Genomic DNA, 17934 nt, shown 5'->3' with positions numbered 1-17934 from the left:
ACTTGTTAAGTTTCAAGGATATCCATCTAAATGGATACCATATGAAAACAAATAATGAACGAAATATGGAATATCTTTATATTATGAAACTTTTGTATTGGAAAAATTACATGTTTTTTTCTTATGCTTTGTACTATATGAATATTAGTACAATGGGAGATCATAATGTCGTAAATTAGAAGTTTATGAATACAAGATGTTGCTTGGCATGACCAATTAGGTCGCCGTGTGTATTATGGTGTAAAAAATAAATTAATGTGGACACCCATTGAAAAGTCAAAATGATTATTGAATCCAATGACTTCTCATGTATTGTCTTTTCCCAAGGAAAGTTAATTAGCAAACAACATGTAATTTTTAGAATGAATGCACGGTGAATTTTATGGACCACCACACTCAGCATATGAATCATTTAGATATTTAATGGTTTTAATTTATGCGTCGACTAAACGATTACTTGCTTGCTTGTTGTCAACTCATAGCTAGAAGTTTGCGAGATTGTTAACTTAATTAATTTGACTAAAAACATATTTTTTCAATTATGTTGGTGAATTTATATCTTATGCTTATAATGATGATTGATTCACATCACACAAATAAATTATATTTAGTTTTTCACTTTGGAATTGATTTTTGGTAAAAACCTAATATTTTTCATTTATTTTACATTTGAGAATTTGTGGATGTGTTGTATAATTTATTTGTTTCATCACCACACAATAAGATGAGTCATGAAAATATGTTGAGGATATATGTTAAGAACGAACATCCATTTACATGATTTAGTTTATCAATTGTCATTTTGAATGAGTTGGAAAAGAGAATAAGCAACTGAAAAAAAATATTAGTTGAATAAATTATCATCTTGATCCTCGAACAAAATAATGTGAGCCAAAAGTGTAAAATAAAAATTATTTATAAAGTTTAGTCAAAAGAGTGGCTATATCATATGTATCAATTGTTAATGTTCCAATAAATTTTGCAAAGCAAGTCTTAGACACATGAAGCATGGTAGACTTGTTGGTTCCAAAAATAAAATTCATCAATTAATAAAATGAGTTAAAAAGTTAAATGGTCAAATTAAGGTTATGAAAATCAGAAAAATTTCCTCTAACATTATTAATGATTTAGTTTTAGAAGAACTCAAATACTTTAAATTGTTGGAGATGAAGAAATCTAAATAAATTATGTCATAAATAAAATATGATAGAAACAAAATAAAGTTGACGATGTGTTTACATATAATATAGTGCTAAAAGTAATAAATAATATTGAGGACCAAGAATCCAAGTTCTTAGTGATTGTCAACAAATAAATGATTAACAAAAATGAAAAGACATTACTAATGTAGAATTAGACTTGCTTGTTAAGCCAAGGGTTTTTTGACTTATAATCAATAGAAATGAAAGTGTAAAACCAATTAGATACAAATGGATTTTTGTGCAAAAAGAAAAATGAAAATGGTGAAATTGTGAGATTCAAAGTATGATTGCTAAAGGATTTTCACAAAGATCCAATATTGATTTTAAAGAGACATTCACCTGTAATGGATACATGTAGTCTTTGACATTTAATTAGTATGATTGCTCACGAAGGACTCAATTTACATTTAATGGATGTTGTTATAACCAATTTTTATGACTTTATGAAAATTGACATTTATATGAAACTCCTCAAGGGATTAAATTGCCAAGTAATGCAAGTTCTAGAGAAGATTAGTCAATCAATTTAAATAAGTTTCTATATGGATTAGAACAATCATGTTGCATGTGGTATAATAATCTTAATGACTATTTCTTAAAAGAATAATTTATAAATGATTTGTCATTGAAAAGATCCATTTTTTCATAATTGTTGTTTATGTAAATGACATAAATTTCATTGAAACTCTTGAAGAATCTCCAAAAGTTATAGATCACTTAAAGAAAAAGTTTGAGATGAAATGTCTAGGAAGGACAAAATTTTGTTTGGGATTACAAATTGAATATTTAAATGGTTTTTATGCACCAAGATACTTATATAATGACTATGCTTAAAAGATTTTATATGAATAAATCACATCCATTGAACACTCCAATGATTGTAAAGTCTTTATATATGTACAACGATCCTTTTAGACCTCAAGAAAATGATGAAGAGTTACTTGATCCTAAAGTACCATATCTTAAGGCTATAAGAACACTATTGTATCTTGTTAATTATACATTGCCTAATATAACATTTGCTATCAATTTACCAACAAGATATAGTTTTTCACTTACACAAATATATTGAAATGGAGTGGAGCATATACTTTGTTATCTTAGAATAACAACAAATATTGACTTATTTTATTAAAAAAATTCCAAGTCAGACCCTACTTACTATGCAAATACAGGTTATTTGTAAAGATAATTATATGCAGGTATTTCAACATGTACGGGAAAATTGTGGTTTATCTTCAAGAATATAATATAAACAATTATATGTGAAAATGATGTTGCATGTATTGTTCAATTGGAAGAATGGTAGTTTTATTTTCACTCATAATCTCCAAAAGAATAATGATATAAATTTCAACAAATTCGTTTGTGTGAGAATCTACTAGATTTCTTTACAAAGTTGTTGTCAAGGAAGATTTTTGAGCAATTGGTTCAATAGATTGAACTTTGTTATCTCAAAGATCATTGTTGACATGAAGAAAAGAAATAATTAGGTTCTATATTTTTTTTTTCTATCATCATGATTTTGTCCCATTAAACTTTTTCACAAAGTTTTAATGAAGCACATGATAACGTGATGAAGAATGATATATATTTTTCTCTTCACTAGGCTTTTATCCCATAGGATTATTTTTAAATAATGAACATTAAAGGATGGTCATTATGAATAGTCTATTTATGGTTCTCCATATCTTTCTTTATCTTTAATGATTATGGATGTTTTTATTTATCTTTTTTTCTGAATATCTTTTGTATCTTTAAATAAATTATTCCTCTTGAAAATAATACATATAATTATTATTTTCTCAAAACTTATTTGTTGAAATAAATAATTATTAACATAATGAACAATTTTTTTGTTTAATGTATTTGTCTAAATTATTTAAACTTAAAAAAATATTTTTTTACTCATTTTAATAAGTTAATTATGGACAATTTGTTTAAACTTATTTATTTAAAAAACTTATTTTAATAAAATAAACAACTTTATATTTTTTTTGTGTTCGTTTAATTTCTCTTTATTTTAAGAAACAAATTTTATCTTATTAATTTTTTTTAAAGTGCTTACAAAAAACATCCTCAATTGTTATTTTAAAAAGGTTTTTTAATATCTCATCGAAAGTATTACATATTGTTATTTTATTTTGTTAATTATTTATTTGTATTTTAAGTGTGGATTGTGGAGCCGAGCGTAAATAAATTATTTATTTATTTAATTTTCTATCCAGTTTCAAAGACCTTGTTCTGTTGTTATCATTCAGGCAAAACCTAACCACAGAGAATAACGTTGGTGAAAGAACGACGATGACGGACGCAGCGTCCGATTCACGAAACGATGCAGCCGTGCAAGCCACCAACGACGACGCTTCCGCCAGTAAATTGTACGCACACCTTCTTTTTTCATCATTATTAAGCCTTAAAGCTTTTTTTTTTTTTGTTTCACTGTATTTTGGATCATGCAATTTGGCTTGTTCCTAACCTCAACTATGATGTAGCCTACGCATTGTTTTTTTTTTTTTTAGCTTTTCAGCTTATTCTTTAATTTAATTTTTGTTTGCCCTGATTTTTTTTTATTTTAAAATTTTAATGTGATTTTTTTAGGATTTTGCTCATTGTGCACCATTGTAGAGATTAAGGATTAACATGCTTGAGTTGTTGGCGTTTTTTTTAAAATACTTTTTTCCTCCCCGTTTTATTAGATTAGGAATAAAGTCTTGTTTGGATAAACTTCTCCATAAACACTACTTATGGGAGAAGAAAATAAGAAGACAAAATGAATTGAGCTTCTTTCGCAAGTTAAAATCAACTTATGTACCTTAATTTTTGGAGAAGTTAGATGATAATTTTTTTATAAAAGTTAAGTGCATAGGTTTATTTTAACTTATGGGAGAAATTCAATTCATTTTACTTTCTTATTTTCTTCTTCTATAAGTGCTTATAGATTATTTATCCAAATAGGGCCTAGGTCTATCTAGAAACTGCAGTGTATGTTGACATGCGACATAGTGGTTATATACCCCTTTTTTTTAAGACAGTCCCTAAGTTTGAATCTGCAAATCCTCTTAAGTGGTTTTCTAAAGAGATTTCGTTTTTTTTTAGTGTATTATGGAAATGCTTCATTCTCTTAAGTGATGGCTTTGTCTTTTTTGGTCATTTACTCTCTTAAGTGATGGGAATTGCAAATCCTATTTTTTTGCTTTCTCTAAAAGTTTGTTTGTCAAGGGGTGATGCAATAGAAGAGTTGCATTTATACTTTTGAAGATGAATATTGCAGAAGGTTAAGTGAGATGGCCCCTATTGCATAAGCACTAATCAAGATGAATCTTGTCTCAGTACTGGAATCAGTGGAATGCCTTTTATGGCCATGGAAACTGGTTTTGGTTTTTGATGAAATGTTACAATGTATTGCATGTAAAGAGGATGTTATTTATTCATGACATGGTTTTGAGGAAACATTGGTTGGATAAATTACTTTCATTGGAGTGGCTGTGAAGTTTTATATTATGAAACAAATCCAATGAAACACTTAATTTCACTGTTTATTAATTTGTTCAAATGCAATTTATGTTAAAACATTTACATTCTTTTATCTGTAACAGCTTGATTTAATTTTAAATGATATAATATTATGGTTACCAAATACATATGCAGTGTGTGTGTGTGTGTGTGTGTGTTGAGATGCCAAATGCCTTAGAAAGGAAATTTGATGTGTTTTCTTTTATTTTGTGTATTTGTGCCAAGTTAATCAAGATCAGTGTTACATGTTTTGCTTTTGCTAAAATCTCCAAAGATGGGTGTCATTTGTGACCCAAAACATTTCTATGAGCATTCCAGACTTAGACATAATAGTAATAAAAATAAGCACAGTAGCATATGTTGATGACACAATGATGGGAAAAACCTCTCATGGCTGCCAGTTGCAGAGTTGACAGAATAAGAGACAAGGTCGACCAAGTGAGAATACAAAGTTGTTGAGTAGAAGAAGATGAAAACCTTAGTACCTTACCTAATACCCCCAATTATATAAAATACAGTATCATTTAGCTTCTTTATTTTTTTCCTTTTTCCTTTTTACAAATATAGACATATAGTAGGCCTTAAGGTCTAATATTTTAAATTTGGCTAGCCCATTCATGCTGGAGAAGAAATAGCATAGAGTTTGAAACTTGCGTATAAATTTTTGTGTTTTAAAAATATATGTTAAAAAAACAGGGTAGAAAAAAATAATTGACAAAAAATGGATCTACCCAAACTGTATTTATTAGAAACAGAGAGAGAGAGAGAGAGAGAGGAACTAAAACTTGTGGAACTGAAAAATCTAATTTCATTCCCAGACAGTGTCTATTGCAATCTAGCTTTTTTACTAGATTTAGGAGACTTGCAGAGCACGCTTCTAACAGTTAGCTGCCAGCTGTCACTTGACAACTGGACTACTAACTTCTACACTCTTAACTCACTTATCCTAGTACATTACTCACATATTTTCACCACATAATGATATAGACTGTAGTTCATGCAAAACAATCTAACTTCAAATGAACTTTGATCATTATTATCAATCTTCTATTTTGATTAGGTCTATCCATCCTTTCTGTGTACTGGAAAAATTTCTCTCCCTCATCGCAAATCTTATAAACATCCATGTAACATTGGTTCCAATAATGTTGATATTATTCTTACTCATTTTAAGTCATAAATTTTCATCAGAGTTTCAAATGAATTATAGTTGTTATTCTTATATGATGAATATATTCTCTCCATAAACTGACTGTAGGTCATGTGTAAAAAAGGGATACATGAAAGATGATTATATTCATTTATTTGTGAGAAGGCCTGTGAGGAGATCTCCAATCATTAATCGTGGTAGGATTTAGCTTCTTTTAAAGAATTGACTTGTTTAAGTTCCTACCCTTCAACTTATTAGTTTATTAATGCATTTTTATTGTTTATGATTATGAAGGTTACTTTGCTCGTTGGGCTGCATTTCGGAAACTTCTCTATCAGTTTCTTGATGTTGAGAAAAAGACAGATGGAGATGCCCCAATTAAGAAGCAGATATTATCACTTGGAGCAGGCTTTGACACAACATATTTTCAGTTGCAGGTGCCTGGTTTTCCTTGTGAGTTGTACTGTGCAAGTTGTACTTAAATGTTAATCTGCTTCTGCCTTATAAACTATAGGTTAGCTATCCTTTTGGGGCCTTGCAGGTTAATTGAAGGCTTGAATTGAACTGATATTTGTTGATCTAATGCTTTTGCATTTAAATATTGGTGAAATTTTATTACGTTGTGTTTTAAAAGGACATGGAGACACTTTTATTTCATTGTTGTTAGTGCTCGTGCTAATTGCCTGCTGCTTTTGCAATCTCATTCTTTAAGACTGAATATCATACTCTACTACACAAGACATAGACATTGTGAGAATGAATTATTTTGAAATTTGAGTTCTCATGCCACAAATGTGTTTTAGCTGAAAATCTTTTCTTTTATTTCTTTTTTCTTTTTCTATTCAATGTGGAATGTAACTTCCTTTTAGAACTGTGCGGGTTAGTTATACAAATGGATGAGGAAAAATATGAATGTAGATGAATAAATAATGTTAATTTGAATTTGAATTACTTATTGGTGGAATATTGTAATACTAGTATATGTATGTTAGACTCTCTATGCCTTGTGAATTCTCCATGACTGGCACTTATGCTTTCCCTTCTGCTTTTGTTCTTCTCTTTGTTTTTCCAATGGACTGATGGCTCCAAAAATAGTTTGGATATGGTTGCTGATGTGCTGTTTTATAAGTGCTGCACATATGTAAAATGGTCTCATACTTTACCAAACTTTTGGTGAAATGATTATTTCAATTATGATATAGTAATATGTGTGCAAAACATACTTTATTCATAAGCTTAAACTTAATCTGTTGTATAAGTAGTGTAAAGCTTCTCTGTTTCCTATTATTTTTAATAACTTTGTTGTTTAGATTAGAGTTATTGTTGCCTGGTACGAAGAAGAATGTTTTCTTCTTTGAGCAATGCTCATCAAAGATGCAAAAATATATGTGTGCAGCTTCTGCTTGAATCCTTAGGCTGTTTCTTATAGCCTCCATGTGACTCTGGATGTGGATGGAAATTGTGAAACTTTGTACTTTGTTACTCATTACCATTAGTTCCATTTTTTCCTATCAACCTTTAACTTAGCTTCACTAAACTTGTGTTGTGCTGATTTACAGTTGTAATTTGCAAAATATTTTCTTTGCAGGATGAGGGGAAAACACCATATATGTATGTGGAAGTGGATTTTAAGGAGGTAGAAACTTGAATACCTTTCAAATTTTTAGTTGCAATGCAACCTATATTTCTTGTTGTTTATGGGTTCTGAGTGGGATTGGTCATAGGTATATTGTCTAGAAACTCATGCATGTATACTATCTCTTTTGACTAAATCTATATCGAATTGCAAAATGAAGAGAGATTAAGCTTTATAATTTATATATTTTTTAAACTGTAAGTTTTTAACTGTCATTATTTGTATAGAAATGTAAACCTCTATTGTATTTGTAATCAAGGTAACTAGTAAAAAGGCAGCTCTTATTGAGAATTACAGTCAATTGAGGAATAAACTTGGTGAAATTGCAACCATATCAAGAGGTAAGCAATGCTGAATATGATACTTTATATGGATGGGGCAAGCTCTGATGATTTTTATTATCTTATTATGGTGATGTCCTTTTTTTTTGTGGTAGCACATGGTGTTCAACTACCAATTTAAAAAATTCACACCCTTAAAAGTTTTCAAACCCTAGACATTTAATCCTTCTAGTCTTGTAACCATTTCCTCTCACCAATTCTTCAAACAAACAGATGAAAGGAAAATGCATATAATGATACCAAGAGGGATGGTGATATTTTAGAGGATAGTTTAGTTTCTTAAAAGGTGAAATGAAATATTTATAAATTCCTAAAGCATTTTATTTAATGATTGTTCATTATAATTGAAAATGCCTGAATTATCAGTGAGGAAAGCTGGAACTGGGTCTAGACCCATAAAGTAATCTGTCAGATTAAAATTAGATAAAAATAAAGGTCAAGATAGTATAGTCTATATCCCTTCAAATCTCTATGTTAAGAGTAAAACATATGCATGGATGAACCAAAAGCTCTGATCCAGAAGGTTAGAGCAACTTTGATTCAGCCACCAAGCTTAATCTTAGAGAACTACGAGCATCTAAGAACTGACTTGTAGCATTTGAGTTGGGGATATAGTCAATATGATCTTTTCATTGTGAGTTTTGGAACCATCAATGCTGAAAGATAGAATTCATGATTACCAGTTTACCACTAATCTGAACTGATACTTGTATGTGTCATTCTCTGCCAGAGAAAGGAGAAGTGGTCAGTGCTCACTATAAGCTAGTCCCTGCAGATTTGCGTGATATACAACAATTAAATAATATTATATCTGTTGCTGGTATGGACCCAAGGTATGTATGGGCAGTTAGCTCTGTATCCGCTTCTCTGTCTGTCTGTCTCTCTCTCCCTCTCTCTTGTACAGTTGTGAAATTCTGTTACTATTCCAATATAATTGATAATTTGTTTGCAGGTATCATCCCTTTCTAGGAAAAGAATAATGAAGTTCTTAGAATCTGAAAGTTTTAAATAAAGGGTTATAAAGACTGCTGTGCTGATATCATATCTTGTGCTTCTTCTGTACTTTCTCTTTAATGAATTATGCTATAAATTTTTATGAAAGACAATGCTTCTGAGTTTAATAATTGGAAAGCAATATTGTATTTCATCATATGACTTACAATTATACAACTTCGGGACATTTCTAAATGTCTTTGCCAATTGCATTGTTATAAATAATAATTTGTTAGAAGTTGCCAGCATCTGTTGGGGAAATGATAAATATAAATACAAAAAGATCATAGAATCCAAAGTTTTAAAATTGAAAATGATTTTGAAGATAATGCCTGAGTTTTATAATTGGAAAGCAATGTTGTGTCCCTTCATACATCTTACAATTATATATTTGAGAAAATGGCAGGAAGAAACGAAATTCAGCCATAAAAATTCTTAACTTTCACTTTCTTTTTATATTTTTGTGCTGACTTGTAGTTCTTATTTTTTCTATGCTGGTGGATTTGATGCTAAAGACACTCATGCTGGGGGATTTGATGCTAATTTAGTAATTTCTTGTTGGTTATTCTTTAGCTATTTTACATTTTTTTTTGTGTCTGCATGTGTATTTTAGTTTTTTTTTGCTCTGCAAAAATGTGTATTTTAGTTTAATTTGAGTTTAGTTAATACTCACATTTTTCACGATCAAGGAATGATAAATTGATTTATTCTGATATTGTTATCAGTCTGCCGACTTTTATAATTTCAGAATGTGTTCTGATCTACTTGGATCCAGATTCAAGTCGTGCGGTTGTTGGTTGGGCTTCACAAGCATTTTCGACAGCAATATTTTTTCTTTATGAGCAGGTAACAGCCTTCATAATTTCATATTCTATTACTACTACTACTTTCATGGAAATAAAGTAGTATCTTTTTTGAATTATATGGTACTTTCTTAACAGATCCTCCCAGATGATGCTTTTGGGCAGCAGATGATAAGAAATTTGGAGGTAAGGATTTGAAAGTTTTGTTCTATTCATAGTTTTCAGGTTACAATTGATTAATTTCAGATTACCTGGACATGTCTGATCTCAAGTGGAATTTCTTTTCGCTGTCTAACAATACATATGTACTTTGCATTTTTTCCCCTCTAATTGCTGTGCCGTGCCTTTGTTTTTGTTCATTATCCTACTTTTGTTGTACTTATAAGGTTGTAGTTAGCATTATCAAGCTGGAGCCCTAAAGAGATGAGCTTTATCTGCAATGTCTGAGATTCAAGCCCCAAAGCATATATATATATATATATATATATATATATATATATATATATTACTCTTTGCTGACCAAAAAAAAAAAAAAAGCATACTTGTGAGAAAGAATGACCTTAGAACCTCAGGCGAGGATTAGTCATCTTACCCAAACTTGAGACAAGATATTTTAGGGATAATTCTTGAGTGTCTAAAACTGAACACTCAACTTTAGGTATACATATGTGAAAAGTTTAGTACAAGCTGGCCCTATGGACAGATGAGTATGGTAGAGAAACAAAAGCACAAAATACAATACAACTTTTCTCAACATAAAATAATATAAAAGCTACATATATAATTCTAACGTTCCCCCTCAAGCTGGAGCATATAAATTGTATGCTCCAAGCTTTAAACATATGAACTGGATCCGAGGTCCTCTCAAAGATTTGGTCAAAATATCTGCAAGTTGATCATTTGAGCTGACAAATTCAGTATTAATCTCCTTGGATAACAGTTTCTCCCTAACAAAGTGGCAGTCAATCTCTATATGTTTGGTTCTTTCATGAAACACTGGATTGGAAGCAATTTGTAGAGCTGTCTGGTTGTCACAATACAACTTCATTTGTTTGACCTCACAAAACTGCAACTCTTGAAGAAGTTGTTTGATCCAAACTAACTCACAAGTAGTCGTGGTCATGGCCCTATATTCTGCTTCTGCATTGGATCGAGCAACAATGTTTTGTTTCTTGCTCTTCCAAGAGATAATATTGCCTCCAATGAATACACAATATCCAGTGGTGGACCTTTTGTCTATGGGGCCTCCAGCCCAATCAACATCACAATACCCAGAAATTTGGGTATTTCCTTTGTCCTCATATAACAATCCTTGTCCCGGAGCCTTTTTAATATACCTGAGAATGTGAATCACAACCTTCCAGTGATCAACATGAGGAGCCTGCATGAACTTACTATTCACACTAACTGCAAAGGAGATGTCAGGTCTTGTAATTGTGAGATAAATGAGCTTTCCAACTAGTCTTCTATATCTTTCTGGAATGTTACAAAACAATTTAAGGGCTTGGTTAACTGACTTAAAGAGATCAAATTAAAGGGACAATTAGGGACAAAAAGAACAGATTCCAAGTTTAGGGCAGGAGCAGTGATATTTGACCAACACCTTTAGAAGCTACCTTAGTACCATTGGCTAAGGTTATAAGATGAGGAAACTTTGCAGAAGACAAAGAGGAAAATAAAGAGGCATTACCAGAAATATGATTTGAAGCACCTGAATCAATTATCCATGGACCTTGACTGTCCAATGATTGAGAAGCACAAGCTGTTGAAACACTCGACATTGTACATAATTGAGCTTGGCTGCTGGACTTCAACCTCTTGATATTCTTCATCAGAAAAACTTGATTTATATTTTTTAAATTTAGACAGACTAGTGCTTGTTATAGTCATTTTAAGAAAACAGAGACATTCAAATCAGAACCACCATCTCCTCTAGAGTTGTGTGAAAGCTCAACCCTCCAACCATTCTTGCCATCCAATTCACGAATAGCATTAGTGCATCTATGTGGTCATCAAAGTCAATGAAGGCATAACCCGGTGGTCTGCGAGCACCCCAAACACTTCGAATGACTCCGAAAACACTGAATTTGTCTTTGAGATCTCTCTCGGTAACTCGTGAATCCAAGTTACCAACATACATGAGACATCCTTTTTGAAGAACCTGAAGTGATGCAGAGAAGAGGACAGAAAACTGAGCTCCAGAAACTCAGCTAACCAAACAGCCCTTGTATAAGCACAGAAAACTGAGACCACTATCCAAACAACAACGAAATGACGATCTGAGGACTGAAACAAAACCGAATTGAGCTGACGATCATAGCTGTGGCGTTGCGGTGAAGCTCCGGTGGCCAGAGACCAGCGCGTGGGACGCACGTGCCCGACGGAGATGCAGGGAAACGTGGTGCATGACGACGTTTCGGATTTTGAAATCTCGTGGGTTTGGTTGTGTTTGGTGAGGTGAACCAGATATAGTGGTCACTGGAAAGTATGACCGCGGCTGGTGGCGGCGACGGTGGCCGGAGATGACAAACGACAGTGGAGTATAGACAGAGTGGGATCGAACCATGCTCCGATACCAACTTGAGACAAGATATTTTAGGGATAATTCTCTACTGTCAAACTGAACACTCAGCTTTAGGTTTACATATATGAAGAGTTTTGTACAAGCTGTCCCTATGCACAGATGAGTACAGTAGAGAAACAAAAGCATAAATTACAATACAACTTTTCTCAACATAAAATAATATAAAAGCTACATATATAATTCTAACACCCAAAACAGGATAGGCAATTGCTCACTATAGCATTAGAGTGTTCTTCTGTCTCAGGCCACAACAAACTGTTCATCATGTAACAACAGGTTTTGTGTCCTGGCTTTCACGCCTGTGGTTGTGGATGGTAACTATCTTGATAAATCATGTCCCTATTCTGCATATGAGTAAAAACCCATATTTGCTCCCATTTTTTAGATTTTTTAACCCAATATTTTGGATTATTTTCATGATTTCTCCTTTTTTCATCTGAAACACTAGGGTTTCTGTTTTGATGCAAAATACAGTGAGTCAGTGACTTCTGTTTCTATGTAAACTTACCCACTTTAGTTGCTTTCCAGTGACCTAGTGCTCACCTAGTCACCTGCATTCAGGTCCCTGCCCTTCCTTTGGTCTATTCATGCATCCCAGCTTGATCTGTGTTCATGAATCACAGATTACATGTTTCTGATCCCCCATCGCTAGTATTCTCCATTCTCACTTCCCAGTTCATATTCTCCTGATTTTGATCAAATCTATTCTATTTTCATTCCCTATTAATTCACAATCTTCCTTTTATGGACTTCTTTCCCGTGTTTCCCCCCCCCTATTTTTCCCTATTAACTAGGACAGGTCTTCATTTTATGGACTCCATTTCTGATTAAGGAAAAGCTTGTATTTAATTTGATTGCTTTAAGCCTGACTGCTAGGCTTAAACATATTTAAGATTTGGTGCTGTATTGCCCCCCTTATTTAAGATTTTTTGTTATTGCCATGTTAATTATTGCCTTTTTAAGATTTTTTGGTGATTATGTGTTGAGATTATGACTTTTGATTATTAATTATAAAAATATCTTTAATGTGTATAAAACCATAATATGATTTTTCTTTCCTGTTTTGCATCAGTCTCGAGGTTGTGCTCTGTTGGGTATTTATGATACACCAACTTTACATGAAAAGGAAAAGTTATTTCTGGACCAAGGATGGCAGGTATATTTGTAACTTTTTCTAGAAAATATATCTTTGGTGTTTCTTTTTTGTGGATTTGTGATTGATATCTGACATCTGACATATGATTTGATTTCCATTTCCGGAAACTTTCCAAATGATGATAAAGGGAGTTATTTAGGCATGAATAGACTGAGAACACAGTAGACTAAACTATAAATAGTTATCAATCTGCAATTCTTCTATTCAAAATAGGACGGAAAATTGTCATTTAGAGATTTGATAATTTATATTAATTTTTGTCATCTTAGCTATTAGTTATCTTAATTAAGTATTATCTATATCTTAGTTGAGCACAATTATGGCTGAAAATTCTCATTCAGTGACAACTTATGCTCTAGGAGGACCTCTACCTACACTAAGCAAATTCTAGTGGATAAAAAAGTATCAACTTATCTTTTTTGCACTTATTAGAGATTATCTTCTCTGAATTCCTTACGAGGGAGGGTTGTGATAATGATTGGGGAGAGGGATTAAAGGCTGAGGTGAAGAAAAATGGGCTTGGCAGATATTTGATCTTGGGATCAAGTAGCGCTCCCAGAGGGACTTGGTGCCACTTAGCTACCATTTCTATTCTCTTGATGTGATGGATAATGGATTACATATTGAAACGATCATATTTGAAACACATTTTCAGGGTTATTACCTGTTTATGAAATTTCACTTTTTCCTCGTTTCATTTTTATGAATCATCATGTAGTCTTAATGTGCATTTATTGTATCACCAACATTAATATTCTTATGCTATTTGTTTTTTGTGGGTATCAGAAATCTGTTGCATGGGACATGCTGAGAATTTATAACGATTTTATTGATGCTCCGGAAAGACACAGGTATTCTGTTGAATCATACCTGTGTATTAAATTTACAAACACTTACGTGTTCATTGATGAAATTCTAGAGATTTAGGTAGAGAAAGAAGAGAGATAGAAGAGACCATGAATATGAATAACATTCTCTTATTTATATTGGTGGGATACAATATAGTACAAAACGTAAAGCTCTAACCCTTATTTATACTTATTCTATGCTCGTAATTTCCAATCCTAATTAAATAAGGAAATATAATGATATATAGAAACCACTCATAAGTGATCATCTAAGATCATCTAAGATACTCCAAATTTCATGAGGTGGAAAGGGTGGTGGTCCTCCATTAGCTTTGCCTGAGGAGCATCTGTTGTAGTTGCTTTTTCTTGATGCTTCCATTTCTTGGCTTCTTTTTTACGGAGATCCTTTGCCTGGCTTTTTATTCTTATAAAGATTTTAACCTTATTATGTTCTACCTATATCATATGACGGTCTAATGATGAAACTACTTGATTTCTATTAGATACTAATTACTAAAGTATATATCTTCATGCGACAGGCTGTTGCTTTTGCTCTCTTTTTCTACTCTGCTTGGTAGTTTGTTGCTTTTGTAAATTATGTCAAAATAAACTAATTTTTGATACTTTACCGTTAGGATTGAACGCCTGGAATTGTTTGATGAATTTGAAGAGTGGTACATGATGCAGGTGAGTCCATTTTTTTTATTCCTGTTAGGTGCTATAAAAAGTGTCTGAATTCTGTTCTATAGATTTTGCTGGGACTTTGAAGGGTGGGCATAAGCCAGAGTTGATTTGCTCTCATTTGATGTGGGGGTGTGAGTTGCAGTTGTCCTTGTTTCTTCTATTTAGGAATCAATGAAAAATAAAAATGAAATTTATGATGTAATCATTGGCCCAGTTTAATGCCAGCAATTGGTGACATGACCCACAAATCAACATGGTTTGTTAGCAATAGTGAAGAGTTCCTCTTTTATTTCTTTCACTGCTATACTATCTGAATTTTCTTTCTATACTACTGATTTCAGGAGCACTACTGTGTGGCTTATGCAATCAATGATGGCATGGTAAGATCTTGATCATTTTTGTCCTGTCATGTATAGCAAATTGGTAGAGGCAACTTAATTTACTGTATGAGAAAGGAATAATAATACAAGATACAGCAAATTGTTTAAATCAATCCACAAATTTATTGATGCGTGACTATTCTTTGTAACATCTTGCTTGGATTGAAGTTGAAGACCTAACTATTTTTAACGTAGCATTTTCTGGCTATCTTGAATATGATTATGAAATGGCAAGGTATCAATGTGGGAAAAGTTAATTTTTTCTTTTTCTTTTTCTTTGGGGGTAACATGAAAATATAATATGATGTGATTGGTTAGAGTAAATTATTGCATTTCTCCTATTTATTGATGTATTATGGAAGTTGAGGGACAATAGTGGATACGCATTTATTGTCTGGTTTCCTTTCATGATGCAGGGTCTTTTTGGTGATTTTGGTTTTGTTAATGACAACAATGTGCTTCCTTCATGATGAAGCACTAGGATACACTCCCATAGCATATATTTATGTTATATTTATCTTCCCAATTACTATCTGTGGTTGTAAGTGGTAACTGTTAATACAGAAAGCACGTGCCAGCTCACTCTTGTTGAGGATGCCTGGTAAAAAAAGGTTTTCGGAAACTTGTTAGATATTGTATCCGAATTTAGCCAAATGATTGTAGATGTTGTATTAAGAGATTACTTTAATTATTGATTATAGATTATTTTTTATATCAGAATTTCTGTTGGATTATTTTTAGAATTTATATTAATAATCGACTATAGATGTAATGAATTTTGTTATAAATAAGTTTTATGTTTAAATGTTAGGTGAAAAGTGGTCTGAAGATAATATTTTGTTTGGATCGATAAAATAATTAATTTTTATATAAGAAAATTACAAAAAAGGGTATGGATTTATTTGCTGTAATTGATTTTAAGAAGATAGTTTCAACTGTAAAAAGTAACTGAGGTCATACTCAATTAAATTGTATTAAATAATAAAAATCAAGAGCATAAGCATATATAAAGGTTAATTTGTAGTTATAAGAATATTTGACTAAATAGAAGCTGAGAAGATGATAAAGTTCCTGATTCCTTAACGAAAGTAAAAAAATATTGCAAATAACATTTCAAAATTAGATATATTCAATATTGAAAGGCGGAATTGATGTACTTGGACAAATCTGGACACCCATATTTAGAAGTAGGTAAGTTCAGAATAATTTTGGTTCTGTTGTATATAAGAATAAGAATGAGCGTTTTACATAAAAATAAGGATTCCTGCTCATTGTAAAAAATAATAAAAATACTTTTTAAGTTGTTCCTAAAACTCTAAATAGATTGAAATATCTATGTTTGTAACGCATGATCAATATTGTATGAATAATAGATTGTAAAATAAATAATATTTATAGTCTCAGGAATAAAACACTGAAATACAAATAACATATATAAAGTCTTAGAAAGGATTACAAAACGAATTGGAATACACATAAACGTAAGAGGAAATAACTTGAATACAGGAAAGTAACACACTAGCAAAAAACACTTAAAAGATGCCACATTAAACAACAACTTAGGGACTGATACATGTGGCTTTAGGAAATTAAAATACATTAACTAAAAACAGACAACACAGAAAACAATGCCAAATGAACTTAGCCACCCTACTTTTCAACCTTAATCTTAGCAAAGTCAAGCATTTTCTTGCATGCAACAGAAGAACGGGCAACTTTAGTTGCCCTAGATGTGCTCGTTTCAGGTTGATCAAACTTGTTGGAGGCAACAGTTAAAGGTAGGACCTCAGTTGCCATAGAAGAGGCTATGTGAGACTGATCAATTTTCTTGCATACAACAGTGGAAGGCATGACCTTAGATAGAATAGATGTTCTAGTTTCAGCTGGAACAATTTCTTGGAATGCAACAATGGAAGGAACAACCTCAAAGGGCATAGATATGGGAGTTTCAAGTGGAACAACTTTCTTGCATGATACAGTGGAAGGCGCCACTTCAGCTGCTTTAGTAGTGATAGTTTTAGGCTTATTAACGACAACTACATAGCTGATAGAATCAACAAAAGGGGGGTCCAGAGGAACTTTTTTGCTGCCATCATCATCAGGGTTGCTATAGCTTACAAAAAACATGCTCTAAAATTGAATGAATAAATAAAATCAAAATAGAGAAGTAAATAAAATCAGAGAGTCAAAATAATAATATAAAAAATAAATAATGGAACGATATATATATATATATATATATATATATATATATATATATATATATATATATATATATATATATATATTTGCATAAATGGACATATTTATGTAATATTTTGGTTTTATGAAACATATGGTTTTTATTTAAAATTTATATATGTAAAAAATATATTATTAGATCAAAATTAATTGTAATAAAGTCAAAAAATACATTAATAGATTTATGTTAATAAATCTATGATTTTTATTTACAATTTATATATGTAAACAAATTAATTATTAGATCAAAATTTATTATCTAAATTTATATGCGTATTAAATATACATTATACATGACATTAATTATTTTATAATATAATTGATTAGTTGCTTAAAGCGTCATGTTAATAATGTAAAAGTCAGAGATTCAGTTTCATAAGTCATTAATTTTAAATTAATT

The 17934-nt window shown here is 31.4% G+C and overlaps 1 protein-coding gene across 1 annotated transcript; it reads left to right on the top strand.

The window, feature by feature from the left end:
• Positions 1-3429: 3429 nt before the first annotated feature.
• On the top strand, positions 3430-16027 carry LOC114373378 (leucine carboxyl methyltransferase 1 homolog). The gene is made up of 13 exons (XM_028330844.1): positions 3430-3583; positions 5977-6065; positions 6163-6305; positions 7457-7504; positions 7764-7845; positions 8576-8678; positions 9564-9684; positions 9780-9827; positions 13298-13381; positions 14168-14232; positions 14865-14916; positions 15255-15293; positions 15710-16027. The coding sequence occupies exons 1-13, from the start codon at positions 3507-3509 to the stop codon at positions 15761-15763; spliced, it is 1005 nt and encodes a 334-aa protein (XP_028186645.1). The 5' UTR covers positions 3430-3506; the 3' UTR covers positions 15764-16027.
• The last annotated feature ends 1907 nt before the right edge of the window (positions 16028-17934 follow it).

The sequence above is a fragment of the Glycine soja genome, chromosome 11 (genome assembly GCF_004193775.1).
Source record: "Glycine soja cultivar W05 chromosome 11, ASM419377v2, whole genome shotgun sequence".
Classification (NCBI taxonomy): Eukaryota; Viridiplantae; Streptophyta; class Magnoliopsida; order Fabales; family Fabaceae; genus Glycine; species Glycine soja.
Note: the sequence above shows the minus strand (reverse complement) of the source record. Positions and strands in the feature narration are given on the sequence as shown.